This window comes from Salvia splendens, chromosome 22 (genome assembly GCF_004379255.2).
Source record: "Salvia splendens isolate huo1 chromosome 22, SspV2, whole genome shotgun sequence".
Taxonomy (NCBI): Eukaryota; Viridiplantae; Streptophyta; class Magnoliopsida; order Lamiales; family Lamiaceae; genus Salvia; species Salvia splendens.
In genome coordinates this window covers 1713734-1736393 of record NC_056053.1, presented here as the reverse complement: position 1 = coordinate 1736393, position 22660 = coordinate 1713734, and the positions used below count along the sequence as shown (strand labels likewise).

Here is a 22660-nt window from a genome sequence, read left to right as displayed (position 1 = left end):
TATAAGAGGAAGAGTTATCCACACTTATATAGAGGAGCTAGGATCATCATCAAGTCGACGTGGGACAAGAATTAAGAGTTTTAACACACCCATAATATTTAACTTTGCAAGTCTAAGAAGAGATATACTACCTTTTTTGATAAATTTTTTATTAAAATCTAAACACAAATTAGTTTACAATTCCAATTTTTTTTATAAAGTATACCACATTTTTAGTTTTTATCCAACCCTTTTCATTGATAAAAGTACATGAATGCTTTATATTTTGTAACTAGACATTATTTTCTATTAGTCAATACCGTCGTGGAAACACCTTTCAAGAATCTTTTACTACTAATTTTCTATTACTACAACTCAATATTACAAGTAACATTAGAAGGTTGTCATCAATTTTTGAATGATACATTTGGATTTTACATTGGACTCTAAAGAATCAAGTTATTTCTTACTATTAGCTAACTTAATTTGGATCTATACCAATTTTAATAAGGGTGCCGTTGAAAATCTCAGCACCTAAAAATTTTAAAATTCCAAATTTTGCAAAATTGAATGTTGTTAATGGATTAATGTAATCCCTAAGTGGAAAATAATCTAATGGGCTAAAAATGGTTGATATTATATGTATTGGACTTGGTTCAAAAAATACTGGGCCTTACAAATAAACTAATGGGCTAAAAAGTGGATGATATTATATGTATATTTTGGAATGATAAATTAAAGCAAAAGCTTACCCTATAACCGGAAATATGGATAATCATCGAAAAATGTCCAATTAAATACACTTTTATTATTCTTAATCTAGGAGAAAAATCGGATATATAAAGTGGTACTCCATTAATTTTAGTCCATAGGTTTTCTGTCACTATACCAAGTTAGACTTTATCCTAAGTTTCAATTCAAATTCATTTCTCTCTCTCATTTTTTTCGATTTTATCCTTTGTTCTTTTCTTTTAGTTTTGTCTTTTCTTTTCTTTTATTTTATCTCAACTCGATCTAATTTCTAACTGCATCTCTGGCTTTAAAAATACTCCTATTACAATTATTTTCACCAATTACATAAATAAGAGTAAATATCAATTTCATAATAATATACTAGAGTATTACACAACGTCATAAAATTATATAGGTCAATACGAGTTAATACAAGTTTCATTTCGAAAGGAAAAGGAAATACTATAATCCTCTTTAATTTAGAGCCACCGATTTAAATTTAAAAATATCAAACTCTTAAAATTTCAATTGGATTTTACTATTATTAATACCTTTTATAAAGTTAATTAACAATTAGAAATATAGCAAAGAAGGAATATATCAGTTTTCCAAACAAGGAGGCCAACTTTAATACTCCTTCCGTTCCATAATAATGAAGATATTTCTTTTTGGCACGGAAATTAAGAAAATTGTGTCATGTGAAGTAAGTAAAGAGAGAATAAAGTGGAAAATGAAAAAAAGTAGAGAAACGGAGAAAGAATAAAGTAAGAGAGAGTAAAATCGGTGTGAAGAAATGTGTTACTTTTATTAAAAAAGAGAAAATGATTCTATTATCACGGAACATATCAAAATGACAAGATTTTTAATGATTCTATTCTCACGGAACATATCAAAATGACAAGATGACTCTATTACGGTAGAAGTGGATAGATACACTTTATCATTATCATCACAAAAAAGTCAAGAAAAGAAAAAGAAAACTTAGATTATATATATAACGCCTTATTCACTAACTCCTTCCCGCGTTAAATTCACCGGTTACCCCCTCTCCCACTCAAACCCCACTGCTACCGGTATCACCGGTAACCTTTCTCATTCATCCGTACCTCGCCGCACGCGCCATCCCACGCGCTGCCGCGATTTATAGTTTCGTAATTAATTTCTCGCACTTTATTTGAACTTTTTCCGGATTTTTTTCCATTTCCGGAAAAATCATGGAGCTGCCGAAGATCAATGTGAATGCTGTCGAAGAAATCGGCGACGAAATGAAATCGGTACCGTTAGATCCGGATCCGAAGGATCCGGCCCCCGGCCCCCACCCGATTCCAGATGTCGCCGCCCCGAAGCCAGCGGGGAATGGCGATACTGATGCTCGAGGCCTAGCTAGTATCGGTGATTCAGATTTGAAGGACCCGAGTACTGGTGGAGCAGAGGAGAGCAGCGCGGAGGGTGTGAGGGCGAAGAAATCGGTGCGGTGGAGCCAGGAACTGGTGACGGAGACGCCGGTGCCTAGGGATTCTGATCGCGGATCCGCCAATCCCTACGAGAGTTACTCGCCGTCGCCGGCGCATGATTCCTCGTCATTCAATTTCAAAGGTTTGGAATTGGAGCTGATTTGCACATATGTTGGATTTTTGTGATTGGATTTTTTCAATTGGATATTGCGTATTAGTTTTCGATGAAGTAGAGGTTTAATCCGCACTACACACTGGCACGCACGCACACGTGTTTATATATTGAGTTTTTTTAGTTATTTCCATATACAGAACTAAAACCCTAGGTATAGCAGCAGTGAGGTGGGTTATGTATCATTGTATTGATATATCTCGATCTATTCTGAAGTAGTAGTAAGTCTCATTGGCTTATAATTTCCTGTACAATCGTTTTATTTTCTGCTGGATTAAGTGTTATAAATTGTTTGAGTGGTTGTGGATTGCTAAATTTATGTTTGTGAGAGCAGATCGAATGAGGATTTTTTTGGTTTTCAGAAACTATGGGTAGCGTGAAAGATGTGCTGGGGAGATGGAGGAAGAAAGTCGGGGAAGCATCCCAAAAGGCTGAGGAATTTGCTGGGAACACTTGGCAGCACTGTAAGCATTTCCTTTGCTGGAAACAACACAAACTTCCTTCACCGTTAATAAATATAAGAACTAATAAATGCTTAGCATGTGTTGTTGAATGTTTATTTTTCTTTTGATTAAAGACGCTTGTCAAAAGTACTTGGTTCTTGATCAATGGCACTTTGGACTTGTAGACATAGCAAACACACACTAAGAGGGGCGTTTACTTTGAGTGATAGGACAGATGTTTAAATATAAGGTTGACAATATGAAGGATGAGATGGTAAAACAAGATCAGGAATAATAATTAATCAATCAAAGTAATCTAGCTTGGAGGGCGTTTACTTAGAGTGATAGGATAGATTGATAATAGTATGAGATTAGACTATTTGTAGGATAAGATGGTGAAACGAGCAAAGAAATAATCAATCCATCAAAGTAAACAGTGATTTAGCTTGGATTTTTTTTATCAATGGACACTATCACTCTAAGTAAACGCACCCTAAATTAAAACATGTGTTAGGGAGAAATGAATTCAATGGCAATGTAAGTTGCAATACTAGCTGAAATTGAGGTCTTGATATAGGGTATTAACTATAAAATGTTGGATTGGCCTTGTTGGAAGTGACTAGTGGCTATTCATTCGTATATATAGGTTTCCGAATCCATGGATTTATGTGATCAAATTTTTGGGGAAATATTTACAACTGTTTACCATGCTTGACAGTGGTGACTTGAAGACGCTTCGAAATTCTGAAAGACATTGATAATTATTAGGGAAGAATTAAGTAAACCACAAAGCCAAGAGCATCTCTTACTAGAGAATAGCTCTTTGCATATCCACTAAACAGGTCGTTGCATGAGATCCATGTATTCTTGGAATTGTTTTCCTTTTGGTGATATATTATGTGCTATACATAGGGTAAGGTATGCATTTTGTAACAAAATTATGCAAAATTTACTTTTTTTGATATAGTGAAAACAAGCCCAAGCATGGCGGATGCTGCCTTAGGACGAATTGCGCAAGGAACAAAGGTTCTAGCTGAAGGCGGTTATGAAAAAATATTTCGTCAAACATTTGAGACTGTTCCAGAGGAGCAACTAAAAAATTCATTTGCATGTTACTTATCCACTTCAGCTGGTCCTGTCATGGGTGTTTTGTATGTCTCAACTGCAAAGCTTGCATTCTGTAGTGACACTCCACTTTCCTATCAAGGTTCTGATAAGACCGAATGGAGCTATTATAAGGTATGTCTGAATCCCCTTCTGGTATGATGTTTGTTTTCCCCATAATATCACTCTCTCTAACTTATATTGAACAAATGAAGACTCGCTAAAAGACACTCATCCTATGAAACTAGACTGTACAAGTGAGTAACATATTAGACTAGTTGCTGCTTTGAAGTTCAGCTTTCTCTCATTCTTAATCCTTCTCTTCACCTCTTATTTTCTTCTTGCATATCCTGTTAATTGCAAATATGTGATAACAATTCAGTGTCCAGATTCTGTAACTTCTGAAAGAGATAATGATGGAAATATATTGGTTACATCATCTATTGGAAACAGAAGTAATAGCACTGACGGATTGTAAACTCCCTAAAGCTCAAGCATAACTCTATAACCGAGTTGTGAAGATATTTTATTGGCCTCAAAGTTCATTAGTCCTTTCTTTCATTCCCATGTGTCTGTATTGCGTTATTCTGCTTCACTGACCTAATCGTTTTTACCAAATCTCGGAGTTTACAGTTTATGTTATCTTGATTGGACTCTGGTATTGTCTAATTCCTTACTATTTGTGAGTACATGAATCATCTTCATGTTCATATAAAATTATCAGGCTGGAGAAACAACATACCTCTAGAAAATATTGGAAACAAAGTGTTTGTTCATTATTGAAAATAATGGGCTGCTAGTTGTAGTTTATATCAGAGATTCTGCAATAACAAGTTACTTGATCGTGTTCAATCATTATCTGTTATCTTCATGTTTATGTGTGATATTCCTTACCTATAGATGCCCCCCTTTTTTTTGGGGGGGGGGGGGGATATTTTGTTAACTCTGTGAAGCTAATGTGGGTGACAATCACATAAGTTCAATGTGGACTATTTTTACTTGCATTATTTCTTGTAGCCTCTGGATGACAAGAGGGTATTTCAAATTTGTGGTTGTTTTATGAAGCATGTATGTGACATGTTATATATAACTACTGGTCATTCTGTATTGGTTGAGTTGCCAATCATCTCAATAAATTCCTTTGTGCTTTTACAGTGAAGATCTTCAAGAAATGGACCATTATTAAGTATGCATGAGACCAATTTGATAAAACAATGAAAAATGTTGTTTGTATTCATCTCCCATGGCATATGCCTTGTCATTGCTAAGCAAAGTACCAGTTTGTCACAACATGTGTTTAGATAATTTATAAATCATAGTATGAATCAGGTAATTTAACGGCACCTTTCTTTGTCATAATCTTTGGCAGGTTGTTATCCCGTTGCATCAACTCAAAGCCATCAACCCTTCAACAAGCAGAACAAATCCAGCCGAAAAGTATATGCAGGTGATATCCATTGATGACCATGAATTCTGGTACATGGGTTTTTTAAACTACAACAGCGCAGTCGAATGCCTTGAGCAGGCATTTATCAGCCGAGACGCTCAATCAGTGTAAAATACCACCACCCTCTCCCTATCACAACGAAATGGCTCTCGCTCATACAACCAATGTGTTTTGTTTGGTCAACATTGATAGCACACTATGAAAACTGAAAGACGAGGTCTCGGGAATCGTGCTTTACCATAGTTAAACATGTCTTCTCAAGTTGCACATTACAGATATTATTAACTCCTGAAATGCTTTTTCTATCACATCGTTGTGATCAATATTTCGTGCTACTCTCCAATGACACATTTACATATTTCGAAGGGCTTCACTCTTTGCTGGATTCTACCATTTATGTTTTTTTGCTGAAAACTTGATGAAAATGTCTGATGTTTGTCTTCAATTATTGGGCTCTTGTTTGTACATCCAAATTAATTTCAGACACTTTATTTTTTTATTGGTCTGAATGTGCACGACATTGGTAACGTCCTGTCATATTATGACAGAGCCAAACATCACATTGAAATATGAAATGACATTTTCCACAATTTTGATTCTTTCAATGTATTGGCCCAAGTTGTTCTTGGATTTGATAGAAATGGACTACATATGCAGAGATTGTACACCACCCAACACCTCGTATTGGTTTTTGGTTATGGGCTTATAGAATTTAAATCTTAAAAATCAAACATACATATAAATTTTCTTTATTTCAAAAAAGCAAGTGTAAGAAAGGACAGTATCATTTCTCTTCAAATGATTTGGCATGAAGAAAAGCAGATATTTTAATTGGTTGATGAGAAATGGATGAGGAATTAGGGAAAGTGTGTTCTTCTTTATTTAATCTGACAACAATGAATTAGAATGGTAATGGAAAAATTTCCTTTCTAGTGCAATCTTGATGCTGATGAGGGAAACACTAGAGGCTGTCAGCACAAACATGGCAGCCTTTGCAAGATTTTAGCTTTGTAGTAAATGTTGTCATAGAGGGGACCCTTCTTTTGTTAGGGGGTTTCTATTTTATGTCCTATTTTTAAAAAAAGCATGTGTAAAAATGTGTATCAATGATTGATTAAATATGAGCAAATGCTCATGCCATAAGCTATAGATCAGGAAATTTAATGATGGTATCCCAAACTTTATGTTTGCTAAATTTTAAACCAACAATTATCGTGTTTTGACAATATAAATGCTAAGCTACATCTAGTGTTGTTCCAAATGGAATGTGTATGTCAATAGACTTGGAATTTATATCCCAATAAACTAGTTCTTGGAATGATTTCTATATTGGATTGTAAGTTTGTAACATTGGTGCTTTCATTGAAAAGTCCAACAAGTTGTCCTGATGGCCCATAAAGTGACAATCTAGGAAAGGAGTTAATATGACTAGCATTGTTGTTACCGAAGAGGATGATTGGGAGCCAATTCAGAGTGGAGGTATAAGAAACAAGATAATCGTGATCAACGAGAACGTAGGCCCTTAAAGAGGGCGTTGGGGGCGATTGGACTCTCTCACATAAATGAGCTCTCTCTTTCACACGATAGGCTAATCGTTTGGTATACTAACGAGGATGTTTGGAAGCCAACTCAAAGTGGTGGCCTGAGAAAGGAGCCATGTGTGACCAGTACATTGTCCCCAGTAGTGGGGCAATTGTTATGTACTCGAATGTTGTGCATCCGTTGTTTAAGGAAACATATGAGTTGTTAATACCAACGAGGACGTTTAAAAATGAGCCAGTTGTGACCAACAAGGTCGTTGGCCTATAAAGGCAGCCAATTGTTACGAACTCCACTATTGTGTATCGTTTAATAAGAATACTAAATCGAACGAGCTTGCTCTCTTAATAGATTAGTCTTTTGGGATTCGTAATAATATTTTCTCTATTGTAACAATTGGTTAAGACTCATGTCTAGATGAAGATCAAGAGTGACTTGTATTGTATCATTACTCATTAGTATGGTAACTAAATCTAAGTAAATGGGACATGTAAATCAGTTTTATTTTGACTAGTAGCACTTAAATATCAGAGATATAAGCATCCAAGAATCTAATGAAGTACTCAATCTGTTTCTCTGCAACAGTCACATGCTCCAACTGTGTCATGAAATTGCAATGCTGAAATTGGTGGTATAATTATTTGACATAGGCATCATCATTTTTGGTTTGTTTGGATTTAGGAAAATGGAAAAGAGGGAGAAAAAAAGAATCCAAAATCAAGATAGAGAATATATTTGTGAGTTAAGCGATCATTACGTCATTGAAAATTATCCGTTGTTGGAGTATAATTTACTAAATCAATATCCACAATTGATATTGGTATATTTCCGTATTTGGCTATTTAGCCTATTATTTTAATAGTATATATGAATGAAGGGATAAATTGATTGTAAATTCACAAACTATGTTCTTCATATAATCAATTAAAAGTATCGATAGTCCATCAAAAATGATTGCTTTGATCGATTTTATCGAAGTTTATATGCATGCATTTACGTATATAAAAATCATAAGTAATGATTTAATTAACAAAATGTACTCAATTACCAGTATATTTTACCTATATTTCATTGCATAGGTACAACGTTGAAACTAGACACATAATAGCATGTTGTGTCTCACGTCATCTCTTTGACTAACATTTTTAAATCGATCAAACCATTGACTATAGCTAGTAGCTCTTGACCAAATATTTCACGATTCAGTTCTTTCACTGTTACATAGAATTACTTTACTATTGATATTAATAATATTATGGCACTATTATAGGAGTACCATAGATCCTTAGATGTCTATGCAACTCAATAGAAGCATATCTATTTGTTTTCAAAAAAAAGCTTAGAATAGTATATTGCTAGTTTAATAATGTGTTGGATTTAATTTACATCAAAGACTAGCACTGTCCCTTTTGATTTGACATATTTCTTTTTCAATTGTACTATTTGACTTGGTATGTTAATTTTAATGTAATCACTTTACTTTCAATATAATATATGAGCCACAATTTATTTTCAATCTTATCACTAATCTTGGTAAAAAATTTGCATGTTCACAATTTTTAGAATCTGTAGTAAAAATGATTATTTTTAATATTTTTAAAATTTTATCATGATGAATTTTAATATTTTTCTCAATTTTACCATGATATGTAGTTTGGGTGAATTTGTCTTAGTGTAACATCCGAAAAATTTAACATTGACGAGACCAGACGATGAATTGATGACGTGACTGAGTTATGTGCTATGTGTGTTGAGAAAAATGATACTACTAGAATTCTTTGTATATCGCATTCGATACCGTTTCATCTAAATTAAATCTTTAAAAATATTGAGAAATAAATGTTAAAATTCTAAATTTTAATATCAATTGTTAAGTTACAAGACATATCGGAATTTGACCAAAATTTAAACTTTTGCAAACTTCTCATCTTTTATAATACTTCGGTGAAAAGAAATGAGCCAAATTGGAAAAATAGTCCATTTATTAATTATGATCATTAAAAAACACAACATATGCATTTGAAATACATACTGAAATTATGAAATTACATAGTCCTATAGGCTATTGGCCACAATAATTGTTGTCATATGTACGCCAACATTATGTGCAAAATATATAACCCTAAACCACATCATAAAATTCAACTATAGATCGATCTAAAACCCTTTCCCTTTCAATTATTTAAATCACTAAAGCATGTTCCTATTGAAATAAAAAAAGGGTAGGCCTTCAAAGAAAAAGTCTAAACCCTATGATGATGAGCAAGATTTGCAAAATCATATTCACCATTTGCTTGATGTCTTGTCAAAGCATATAGCTAAAATGAAATGAGAAAGTTTGGGGGCCTTAAAAGGGGCAGATGCAATATCGGAGACACGTATATATCAAGAAGGAAATTAAATAAATTAAAATAACACAAAATTATCTGTCCCAACCTAAATGATTTGTATTTCTTTTTTAAATGTCACGACAAAGTTTGGGAATTAAAATGAAATTGAACTGCTCACTGTATTAGGGTAGTTGTTGATATTAATGCTTGAATAAAGTAGTGAATAATTGCATTAAACACTCAACAATTGAGTAAATTGCATTTATTGTCGATCAAATATATTTTATTTATTTTCAACATATCATATCAGCCTTCAAATCAAAATGGTTTGCATTTGCTAGCAAAATATACACCTTCAAGGAGATAATGCAAGGCCATATATCATGAGTAATTATCTTGATTTCAGGACCTTCAATCATCCAACTAGTACATTACTAACCATCAAATTCTTTAAATCAAAATACGAATATCAATGATTTAGGCATATTTATGGATAATATATGTCCATAAACATTAAAATTGTTGGGGGTTCCGGTGGCCCCATCATACCATGTATGCCCGCCACTGGCGAAGAGAATGAAGGTAAAATGACAAAACTGTTATAAGATGCCTCATATAACGAATGAAGTGGAGACATTATAAAATGGAAAAGTGGATAAATAACGGGGGATAAATGCTATAGTACTATTTTATTTTCTAATTCGGAAAATCTTCTCAAAATTTCTTCGCATATAATTTTGCCCCGTCCCATTTGTATTCGTGGCTCCGCCCTCGCATATAATTTTGCCCCATCCCATAAGTATTAATTCCTGGCTCCGCCCCTGAACACTCGATCGAACCAATGTATATGGGGATCCGGATGGCATAGGAGGTTAAGTGGAGCCCAAAAGGTTAACCGTGGGGGGTAGGTGTGGTGTGTGTAGTCGCTATCTAGTTTATCTTTTTCCCGCAATTCCCTCACTTTATGAAACCACGCACAAAAAACACTATGCCTTAATGTTTGATCATACATTTTTAAAGTTAGAGCTATCTTTCCCTACCCCTATTTCACTCATCATGCATGCATGCTTTACCTACCTATATATTCTACTTCCACAAGTTAACTTTTCATATTTTATTTTATAAGTAATACTCCTATAATTAAGATAAATATAAGGGAAGGATAGAGAAATTAAGCATGAAAAAAACTTGACCAACCAAATCGATTCGCGATAAAATCTCGATAGGGTTTGGTTGATCTCACCTCATACATTGAAATAAATGGAATTGTAACTGGTTTCCATAAAATCCAACAACCAGTATAAAATCACACGAGATAGTTGAAGTATAGAGCCTGAAATGAAGTAAATCAGTCTACAATCACGATGATAAACTCGATCAAAAGATCCTTGTACGTTTCCCATTAATTCTTACCCGGATTAGGGCTCTCTAACATCATCCGAAAATTATACAGCGAAATTCTTAGTTTAACATCACCCTCAAACATATACACGTATTGGCTAAACAATTCTCACTTTTTCCATGTATATCCTAATTACTTGCACGTTTATTTCCTAATACAATCGATCTCAAGAAAATCAATAATTCAAAATTCTTTTTCAATAACAATATCCAACAAAATCAAGAGATGAAACCCATGTTGATTAAAAAAAACCATGGCTATTTGTCCATCATCGTTATTGACTCTTATTGATGATAATGTATACATATAATCTCTTTTACATGGAATATATATATATATATATATATATATATATATATATATAAAAAGAGAAAAGAATCCAATAATTTTGGAAGGCAGGGGAGATAGAGGAAATTGCAATGGTGGTTTCCTTGGAGCTGACAGAAGTGTGTGGTGTGTGTGTGTCAGGACGTCAACTCAAACGTCACTCCATCTCCATAAAAGAATCACATGAACACCGTAAGAACCGGGGCCCCTTTCCCTCCCTCTCTCTACTTATTTCTGTTCAACATTTCTTCAATTAATTAGAAAAGTAATTAGATCCAATTTTGGATTCAATTGCAAAGATCTTCAACCGTGTTTGATGGATTGTGCAGATAGTAAGCTGTTATTGCTGATAATGGATGACGAATGGAATTGAAACACAGATCCTCAATCATGTCTAATGGTAGGATATAGTAAGATGTGATTGCTGATAATGTGCTACAGGTCAAACGGGAGAACTCATCCCAAAAGACTAGTCTGTTAAGAAAGAGAACACATTTAGTCTATATACCCCACATCAGTTGTTCTTACAATCAATGTGAGAATTGAGTCCGTAATATAATGGATGACAAACGAAATTAAACTTGTAGGGTTCGTGGTCCATTTACATTAGTATATATGTAATCCGTTGTCCGCTATGATAATCAATGGTAGTATACGGAAATTGATTTGATTTAAAAGTACTAAATAAGTACTCCCTCCGTTCCTAAAATATACTACTAATAGATCTTACTCCCTCCGTCTCAAGATAAGTGAGACAAAACTTGTCGGCACGGGATTTAAGAAAATGAGTTTTGTTAGTAAAGTGAGAAGTGAATAAAGTAAGAAAGAGAAAAAAGTAAGAGAGAAAATGTCAAAAAAATAAATGACTCGCTTATTTTGGGATGTCCCAAAAAGGAACGTGACTCGCTTATCTTGGGACGACGGAGGGAGTATAAATTATTGTAAAGATTTACTTTGATGAGTAGGAAATAAGATGTAATGTCCATTAAAATTTTAAAAAATTATTCTCATTGAGACTTCAACTAAGGATTTTCGCTTTAGGAGATGCTTATATTCTCACATAATACGACTGTACAAATTTATGCCTCTACCTCGAACTCAACTAATGCTGACGTGGCTCTATTATGTAGTGTCAGCGTTTGATGAAATAAATGGCTTTACAGCTGAAGAATTATAGTAGTGAATGAATTAGTAAACATTTAAGATTAGGTTTGGTTTGGTTTGGTTTGGTTTGGTAATTATTATCGAGTTATATAAATTGAAAATTTAAGGTTTGGTAGTTATTATCGAGTTAAATGAAATTGTTATAGCTCTGTTAGTTTGCATGTTAAATTAATAGTATGGCTCATAATTAAGTTTTTACTTGATTATGAATTTTTCCAAATTTCTAGTTTATAAAAAATCAGTAGTAAAAATAATGAATTGCAACATTATTCTCATTTTTTCTAAATGAATTTATTAAATATTCCGATTTTTATATTATTAATTTGAAACATACATGCTTCAAATTAATAACATGTTTGAGTTGTTTACTAAGTGTATTTGAAAAAATATAAAATTAACTAACGGTCTCGCTCTTGTTAAATTTCTTGAATGTCACATCAGATATAGTTTTATTCAAGTTATACTCGGAAAAAAAATTTAAACATTTAAATCTATGATTTGCTAGTCAGTTTTTAAAATTGTTGGAAGAACCAAAATTTGATTGAATTATTTGAAATTGATTGTATCCAATTAGGTGTAGGTAATGAGGAAGTTCTCTAAATGACTTTATTAAAATTGAGCAATTAACTAGATATTACAATTTATATTTATGGAGTATATTATATTGTCATTTGTAATTAATTATATAGTAATTAGTAATATTTGTTATGATTCGATGCATATGTTTTATGTTATTTTAAAATAAAAGTAGTCAATATTTCAGAATATAATAATTGATTTTTAAACATGGATCCAATTTTATTAAACTCGTTGTAGATTTCATTAAACTCGAAGTCTCGAACTATCAACTCGTAAGTCCAACAAATTAGTACTATATGATAATTGAAATTAAAAGCTCAACTTAATCGCAACTTAAACACGATAGTTTAAACTTGAAATTACAGGGTTGGACCCATGCAACATTTTTTCAAAAAAAAAAGATAACAAATGCAAACATAAAGTAGTTTTCGAGGTGACATTTTTCACCTGCGACTTTGTCGGGCCAAATTTCAATGTCGGCCGAAATTAGAATTGAATTGATAATCAATTCATATGGATAATTTAATTAGGTCAAATTAATAAATACAAGTATTATATAGGAGTATAATACTGTGAGCCACCATAGATCATAAATAGCATATTTTATTACTCTGTTTTACCAAAGGGAAACCAAAACTAATTAAAAAAATTCACTTTTCTCAAGGGGATCTGCAAAATTCGACCATGTTGGGATGGATGTGTTTGGAGTTTTGTGGTTTGTTTTTTTGTTGAAGACAAATTAATAACTGAAAAAGATGCCGTATAGTTCTTAATTTAAAGGAATAAAATTTCACTTCCTCCAAACAAAAATAATTAAATAAAATCGCTTCATATATTGATATAACAACCCATAATTGTTAGCAACATATAATAAATAAATAACACAAAATACATTTAACACTTCACTAACTTGGAATAATTAAATTTCCAACTACTTATACGATATTACGATCTATTTTCAACTTTTTCACTTGGACCCACTGAATTTAATTATTTATAAAACTAATACTATAAAAATATGGAATTTAATACACATAACTTGTTTATCAAATTTATGAAGTACAAATTCAGATAATCCACTGTAACACGTAAAACCAGTTTCCAAACTGCGTAACTTGAATTCACTCCACACATCCCGCAGGGACGTAGCACAGTTGGCAACGGAGGGACAGATCTTTCTGCAATGAGCTTGGGTTCGAATCCCACTGCTGTCGTGCAGTTGCTTCCATCTCTCAGGCACAAGTGTGAGCCCTTGGAAGATGGGCTTCTGGCAGCCAGTGGGTTAAGGCCTCCCCCTCAACGGACTACTGCGTACCCTGATTGAACCCACTCACATGATGTTGAGCCGGAGTGTGGGGGCCGCCAAGACGACGGAATCGTCTTTTTGCTGCGATTGAATTCACTCAACACAATTATACTGTTACTTGCCCCACTTATATCTTCACTGTGTGGTCTGCTTATAATTCTTGATCTGTGCCATTACACCTTTTGGGCTCTTCCTAATCCTTGTAATGATAAAACCACAACTCTTTCCAAATGTGCCAACATCCTAGCCCAAATATTTAGCTTTGTAGTATAAAATCACTTCCCATAAGCTAAACTGCCTCATACCCTCATAACGAATGGAACTTTAAATTTGTGTAGTTTGTAAAATAAAAAATATAATTAACACTTTTTAATGAATTAAAATTAAACTAAGTAGTGTATAAATAAATAAACAATAATACCATACATTAATAGAAAATAATGCTCACACAATACACAAGCTACATAAATAATCATTTAAATATGTTTGATATATCTTATAACTACATAAAATAATATGTCGTACTTATCCTTAACAAGATAGGTAGACATGTGAAGCTAATAAAATGAGGTATGCACATATACCTATATACATATACCATAATTGATCTAACTAGTAATTACACAGTGACGTCATATATATACAAATACATGAAAGTAACTCACTTTACTTCAAAAAGTAAAACCTAGTACCAAAACTACTCTTAATTAAATATTTTTTCAATAAAAATTCCATTCAAAAATCACATCAAATTATAATTAACTCTCTCACTCATTTCCCATTTTCCATCACAGTCAACCTAAGTACTGCTCGAAATTAAAAAATAAATAAATAAACAAATATTAATAAAAATCTGACAAAAATTGTTAGTCATTATATATAGGAGACAGATGATGATTAAGTTGGTGAATTTTAAAAGTTAAGAAAAAGAAAAAGTAAAGAAGAAAGAAAAAAGAAAAAAGATGGAATATGAAGAGGAGCAAGAGGGCGAGATCCCGAGTTACGACGAGTCAACCCGCGCCGCCTCCCCCCCCTCGGCGGCGCCGCCCCCCCTCCGCAAGTCCCGCTACAAGGAGTGCCTCAAGAACCACGCCGTCGGCATCGGCGGCCACGCCGTCGACGGCTGCGGCGAGTTCATCGCCGACGGCGAGGACGGCTCCCTCGAGTCCCTCCGCTGCGCTGCCTGCTCCTGCCACCGCAACTTCCACCGCAAGGAGGTCGCGGACGGAAGCGCCGGCGGCGCAGCGTTCTTCCCCTTCCAGCACCACCAGCATCAGCATCATCATCAGCTGGTGCTGGCCCACCATGGGCACTTTGGGTACCGCGCAGCAGAGACTGGCGGCGGGTACCTTCACGTGCCCCAGCAGAAGGCAGCGCTGCTGGCGCTGCCCTCTAGCTCAGGGGGTGGGGGATCTAGGGAGGAGGCGGACGAGTATAATTATTACTCGGGGCCCGGGGGAGGCGGGGGAGGGTCCCAAAAGAAGCGGTTTCGGACGAAATTCAGCCAGGAGCAGAAGGAGAGGATGCTGAGCTTTGCAGAGAGGTTGGGGTGGAAGATTCAGAAGCAGGATGAGGAGATTGTGCAGCATTTCTGTGATGAATTGGGGATCAAGAGACATGTGCTTAAGGTTTGGATGCATAACAACAAGCACACTCTTGGTAAGAAAACCTAGTCAATTTTTAATTCATCCTCTTTTTGTTTAATCATCAGTCTCTATATATGTGTGTCTAGGTGTTTGTCTTTGCTAAATTTGTAATATTAGGGTATGGAAATTGTGTTTCAATTCCTCAACATTCTTGCTTAGCTAATGTTATGATGATGATCCATGAGTTTCCAACTAGGGTTTTCTTTTCCCCATTTTGGGCTAAAATGTCTCTTGCTTGTTGCTTTAATTGGTGAATTATGGGTTTGTTTAATTGATTTTGATTACAATTTATCTTCAATTTCAGTCATATGAGGAATTGGAAGTGAGTTATTTGATGTACATTATGATTGGGTATAGGGTTTCAAAGTTTCCAGTCTCTCACACACACACACACACAATGTCTATCTCTATCTTATGTTATCTGTTTGTGGTTAATTTGATAATTTCCTTTCTGGGTTAGGTTCCATTTTTTGTTTTTGAGGCATTGAATTGGATTCAAACTCACTGTTGCACATCTGATTTCATGTGCTCTTCTTCAATGAATTTCTATGATGGTGAATGAAATGTAGTGTGTATAAATTAAATTGAGAGATAGTAACAACTTGTGCATGCATATTGGAAAAATAAATGAAGAAGGTAGCTAGGAACCAAAAGTGTTTGATTTGATCATAGAAGGGTGTGCACATTGGGAAGGAAATCAAAAGAGAGACGAAACATGTAGATGGTGTATTTCTTTCCATGACTTGTTTTCTTTACCACCATTGTCTTCTTCTCCTTTTGTAACACTTTCTCTCTCCTCTCTTCTCTCCAAATAGTGTTATCTCTACTCAAGTAGTACTGCCCAAGTGTGTATACATGTGTATGAGTGTGTGTGCTACAATTGGAAGGTTGATGTTCGATGAATCCAAGGCTTTGTTCCATCTAAAAATTTTCTTACAAATCTCTTCTTTTTAATATTCCGACTTTTGTTGTGGTTGTGATGTTGTAAGGGGAACATGTGGGCACTTGAAATGGAGCACCAATGCTTCAATATTCACCAACATACGCATATACAGCCATATCAATGTCATTGTTATTAAATAACATGTTTATTTGAGCATTATCCGTGAGCATCGTTTGCATTCCGTCCTCGTTTGGTTCTACTTTAAAAATCATTATTAATGTTAGGGTTGGATCGGTACAGTATATCGTACCGAAATGAGCATACCGTATATCGTACCGAAAAGTACGGTATGAGCAAACACGATACCGATTTTTCGGTATACCGAAAATTCGGTATATGAAAATATGAAAACCGTTACCGTACCGACATTTCAGTATACCGTACCGTGCTGCGGTATATCGTAACTTTGCGGTATATACCGTTAATTTTGCGGTATATACCGTAATTGCTTTATAATGCGGTATACTTCGGTATATACAAAATTCATACATTTGTCGTACCTAAATCAGTCGGTAAGATATCATATCGTACCGAAAAGTGCGGCATACCGAAAATTCGGTATTTTTCGATACGGTAAATGCGGTATTTCGATATTTCGGTATATTTTGCCAGCCCTAATTAATGTCGTCAAATTTTTAAAAAATTCAAAATCAAATGTTGATTTATTCGTTTCTATATCGTGCGATGTTTTACGATGCGTTACATATCTTATTTTTGAGTTGTTTTAGTTATGAGATGAAGTTCAATCATATGTTATGTTGCTCTAAAACTGCACTCTCCACCCACCCCCTATTTTTGGGTACCAATTTTTTTAAAATATGCAAGAATCTTGATGAGGGTGTTTACATTTCTTTTTTTGTTTGAGTTTATGTGTTTATATTTATGTCTGATGATAATGGTGGCAACAGTTGAACTGGTCTCGAGAGTTTAAATGATAAGAGTAGTAGTAGTATTAAGATATGTAAAAGTTATATCTGTATTTAGTATATTAAAAATTTTATTGCCCTTTTTTTAGTGCATCTAATGTTAATTTCTCATATAAAGTAACATAAAATAAAATAATATCAGTAAATTTTATGAATAGTAGATAATGATTTCTCACCCAAATATTTTATCATTTCACTTATATTATAAATTACTTGAAAAATCCTTTACACGGAACTTTATATCCTAAATTTCTAATCATTTCGTAATTTTTTTATGAAATTATATGTACATATATTATATTCATAACTCATAACAAGTGATATGTGATACAATTTTCATCCCGGTTACTAGTTAGTGAAATTGGAATTGTGACCGTCCCGGCAAGTAAATTCACGATTCCGATGTTGATCTTGTAACTACCAATTTTCGATTCAAAACCCACTGTTTTTACCTATATTTCCACGATTTCCCAGACTGCATCCAATTTTGAGCCAAAACCGTCGATTAACCGCCAATTTGGGTTCAAATTTTTTGGAACCTTAACTAGACCAAGTATGTGAAATTGGATTAATTATGCATCACTAGTTGTGGATAGTAATGGAATGTCCTCTACTTTTGAAATATATGGCTAAAGAAAGTAAGTTGTGTAAGAATTTGTCATGTTGTGTTCATCCTTTGTTTGGAGATGGGAAATTCAAATTAAATAATTTGAAATATGTGGTGTAGCCCATGCTTTTACCTGCCAACTGCAAATTTGCTGTTCTGGGTGATGATTCTGTATATCACTTAAAGCTGCTTATCTATATGATAAATCATAATTGTGGTCTACATCATAACCCTTATTTTTGTTAAATAATTCTATCATTTTTGTTTGAAATTTTTTCATCAATTTTCTTCTTCCCATCTTCATGTTTTTTCCTTCTTTTTTTGTGCGTGTGTGTGCGCCTTTTTTGGCTTTTAATTAGCGAAGTCCTTTTACCAAAAGATTATGTATAAATACTTGTGGGTATTTTCTTTTAAACTATAATGTTGGATATATAAAAAAGAGTAGTAAAGACTACTTCCCCAAATATATACATTTGATGAAGACTTATATGATTAATGGAGTATGCTTTAAAGAAGCAAATTCAAATTACGTGCATTGTGTGCTTTCAATTCTAAGATTCCGCACACTTTGTTGTAGGGCGCATAAGAGAATCGTATCTTCAATATTCAATTAAACCAAATCCTAAATTGAGCACCGCCCACCCAAACATAATATCACGGACTAAAAAAGTTAGATGCTCCCTACTTAAACATGAAAAAGGTTTCTAACAACTGAGTAATTCAAAAGCTAAGAGGACCTAATCAAGATATTGTCATACCTCAACTTACTCACTAATTTAAACTAGCGAGATCAGCAACATACCCCAATAAATTCAAGCAATGATGACATTTTTTTTTAAATAAATCAAAAATCTAAAACCACCCAAAAGTGCGAGTTAGTTAGTCGCAATGTATTTATTGGCTCAACTTCGAATTTTGATCAATCTATAAAATACCCTGTTAAACTAAAATAAATTGTTTTGGAAAGTTCAGGTACCCTATCTAATTTTATGTAAGTATTTTATAAAAATTTGTTTTTACTCTATTTACTAATTGTTTCATGTAGTAAGACTCTTATTCTACTGGATATATGTGCAAAAGTTTTTGTGTTTTTCATCATTTTATGGTTAATATGGTTAATCATTGAAAAATGGGTTGACCAAATCAAATTTTGGTTTAACTTAGTATACTTTTTTATATTTATTTTGAATAATTAATGAAGCCGATTAAAAGTTATAGAACGATCAATTTTTCAGATCCAATATTGCACGAACAAATAATAATGTTAGTGAAGAAATAAGAAACAAACTGAAGTCAAATAGTAATTATTTATTAATTTTGAATACATCTATTAAAATTATAATGGTCCATATATGGTTGGGACCAAATCCGAATTTGGATGTGTATGTACTTTTTTTTGGGGATTTTCTAAACATAATAAAATCATACTATAAATAGGAATAATTAAATATTGCAATATTCTTCACGTGCTTAGGCATTGATTATTATCAATAATTCTAGTTTTTTTAACCTAAGAAAGTGGGGTGATCCAAGAAGATGATGAAATTTTAAATCATATAATTTTATTAAATTTGAATAGGAACTATAGATTCACAGTGAATTTCATACATGATTTGTACAATTGTACTATTTGATACTAAACTATAGATTTACAGTGTATTAAGGCTGACAATGACATATAATATCTGTACATGAAAAAAAAAACATGATGGATGTCATTATCATGTGTCCTTTGGAAAAATAATTCATGCTTAAAACAACTACTACTATTCTATAGATTTATATTCTAAATAGGTCAGTACTCTATTTGTTATTTGCCTTTAAAATATTGTTAAATAGTACCCCCTCCGTCCCTCTATAGTTGAAGCGTTTCTTTTCGGTACGGGATTTAAAAAAAATTATGTTAAATGAGTTAAGTAAATGAATATAAAGTAGAAAAGGAAAAATGTAGAGAGATGAAGAAAGAATAAAGTAAGAGAGAGTGAAATATGAGAGAAAAAAAAATTGTTGCTTTTTGCCAAAAAAAGGAAACGACTCAACTACAGTGGGACAACCTAAAAAGGAATACGACTTAGATACAGAGGGACGGAGGGAGTACAATCATTCTAATAGCTAGTAAGAATATTACTACTTATTAAGTAAGTTGTTTTTGTAAAGGACAACAAATGTATTATTAACTTGACAGAGTGAAATGTAACGTATTATCCTAGAAATTAATTATTTTAGCTTGGTCCATGCTAAAGTGGTCCATCCTCAAATCTAAAATCACAACTTATATCTTCAGATGACAGAGAGGCCCACTTATATTATCCAATAAAAAATTATTTGAAATAATTATAGGAAACTACTCTATAATTATAATTATTCTGCAATTTAGGGTTTACACCTTCTAACTTATAAGTAGTTAGTATGTCTCAAATTAGTTTATATAAAAGACAAAATTACTTTGTTTAAGTCAAATACTTTATTGGACTTTTAATGTATAGTATATAAATACAACAATAAGATAAAAGGTGCTAATCTCAACTGAAATAAAACCATGAGCATTTTGTAAATATATATAAGGGCTAATGCTACAAGCCCATTACATAATTCTATACAGTAATAAAATGTACGAACACAATTTTCTGAAAATGGGCTTATAGTTCAAAAAATCAAGGGCCCAAAACCCATAGCGTGAGGATTTGGACCAAATTCTCATCATTTGATCCATCAGCCCACTTGAGTCTTGCGAACCTCCGGTTTGACCGTCATCTTCTTCACTCACAATACATTCATACCGAAATCGACTGAAACTTTTATAAGGGACAAAAGAACCATCTCTATGTTACAAAACCAATATATAAACCAATTCCAAATATATTACACACCTCTCACAACAATAATTTAATTATCACACATATAAACACAATCATAAATTTACTTAAATAACTCAAATTAATATTTCCAACCAAGCTCCAACATTGCAGTCCTACCCTCAATTTTCGATTCATGGCTATATTTTTGGGACCCTGATCGAAGACTTTGTGTCCAATCGAACTTGACTCTACGAGGTTGTTTAGGATTAGTGTAATAATTAGGATTAATCCCACAATCTTCTTTCTTGCTTTCCTTAATCTCGATTGTGATTCCACCCTCCATTTTTATGTTAATGTTCACCTCAGTCACTAATCCTTTTCTTGCTTTCTTTGTTAATTTTTTACTTTTTTGATTGGATGATTGTCTTATTGTTGTAGTATGACTTCGGTGTAGGTGCAAATTGTGCAATTTCATTGCTAAGTCATGTATACCCTCTTTAATTTCTCTCTCCAAATTATTTTCCACTTCTCTCTCTAGCTCTTCTCGAATCTTCCTCTCCTTCAACGACATTTTTGGCACAATTGAGAATTTCGCCACCCTAAAAAAAGATAGTAATTATGGTCATGTTTATAGCTTTACAAAGAATGAAAATTCTAATGTTTGAAGATTAAGGTGGTTATGTTTACAATAATTATTTCTGTCTTTAGAAGATATTAAACTTATAATTCTATTTATTAAAAAAAAGAAATTCAAGTTTAAGAGCCACATTATGTGGCTCTAGTATATATTACTAGTGTTTAATTACAACTTTAATGTACAAGAAAATGATAATAAATAGTTAGAGTGGAGAGAAAGTAAAGTAAGTAAAAAAATAATGTAAAATGCGTCTCTCTTCTATATTATTCTCTCTCTTACTTTACTTTCTCTTCGCTTTAATTATTTATTATCATCGTCGTAAAATAATGGTCGAAAAGAAATGTATCATCTATAGTGGGACAAAGGGAGTATGAATTAATGAATTCTGAACTTTAAACTCATTAATTGTAAAAGTTTTACCATCTACAATACACAAATAGAAATGATTTAAAACTGAAATTCGAAAGCAATTACAGTTACAGAACACCTACAAAAACAAAAAAGCGAACTAACGAACATAACTAACGAACATACAACAGAAATGGAGTAAACTCACGAGTGTTCGAGTCGAGTCGAGTCGAGTCGAATAGCTTTGGTAGAGACAACACAAGAGAATAATCACTTTCACTTTTGCTAGAAAGACACTAGAGTTTCACGTACAACTCTTTCAAGTTATGCCTTTTTTCTTTCATGCGATCGACAAAGTTTTTATATAGATTCGAGCACGACGATGACAAGGACTGATGGGATTATCGACCAATCACCTGTCTCCCTAGTTGTAATGACGCCGACGTTCAACATTATAAACTAACGACGGTTATTGTCGTTAATACAGTTAACTGATTGAGATTTGGGTGTCAAATGTCTCACCCCACAAATGACTATTATGTTCACAAATGATGGCCCTCTTGTTTTTAGGAAGAATATAATTAATGTGCATTGTGTTTCATGTTTTGTCAGTGTGCTTTACTTCTAAGGAATCGATCATTGTTGGGGTTGTCTTAAAGCACAATCATAGCATTACAAGGGAAATCTCAAATCTTCACATGTTTGACGTTAAAAGGTGGAAATGGAGTTTTAAGCAATCGGATTTGACAGAAATTACTACATTCATATCATGTTATT

General features: G+C 33.3%; 2 protein-coding genes across 2 annotated transcripts; both read left to right on the top strand.

Annotated features, from left to right (window-relative positions):
* Positions 1 to 1733: 1733 nt before the first annotated feature.
* LOC121785938 (putative GEM-like protein 3) lies at positions 1734 to 5776 on the top strand. Its single transcript, XM_042184423.1, has 4 exons — positions 1734 to 2307; positions 2700 to 2801; positions 3748 to 4019; positions 5254 to 5776. The coding sequence occupies exons 1-4, from the start codon at positions 1926 to 1928 to the stop codon at positions 5440 to 5442; spliced, it is 945 nt and encodes a 314-aa protein (XP_042040357.1). The 5' UTR covers positions 1734 to 1925; the 3' UTR covers positions 5443 to 5776.
* Positions 5777 to 14874: 9098 nt separating this feature from the next.
* Positions 14875 to 15895, top strand: LOC121785923 (zinc-finger homeodomain protein 1-like). The gene has a single exon (XM_042184407.1). The coding sequence runs from the start codon at positions 14941 to 14943 to the stop codon at positions 15649 to 15651; it is 711 nt and encodes a 236-aa protein (XP_042040341.1). The 5' UTR covers positions 14875 to 14940; the 3' UTR covers positions 15652 to 15895.
* Positions 15896 to 22660: the final 6765 nt, after the last annotated feature.

Excerpts from the sequence above, each read along its gene's own strand:
- LOC121785938 (XM_042184423.1), top strand. The coding sequence starts at position 1,926 with ATGGAGCTGCCGAAGATCAATGTGAATGCTGTCGAAGAAATCGGCGAC. Across the intron at positions 2,308-2,699 it reads CTCGTCATTCAATTTCAAAG|AAACTATGGGTAGCGTGAAA; the intron begins GTTTGGAATTGG and ends TTTGGTTTTCAG. Across the intron at positions 4,020-5,253 it reads CCGAATGGAGCTATTATAAG|GTTGTTATCCCGTTGCATCA; the intron begins GTATGTCTGAAT and ends AATCTTTGGCAG.
- LOC121785923 (XM_042184407.1), top strand. The coding sequence starts at position 14,941 with ATGGAATATGAAGAGGAGCAAGAGGGCGAGATCCCGAGTTACGACGAG.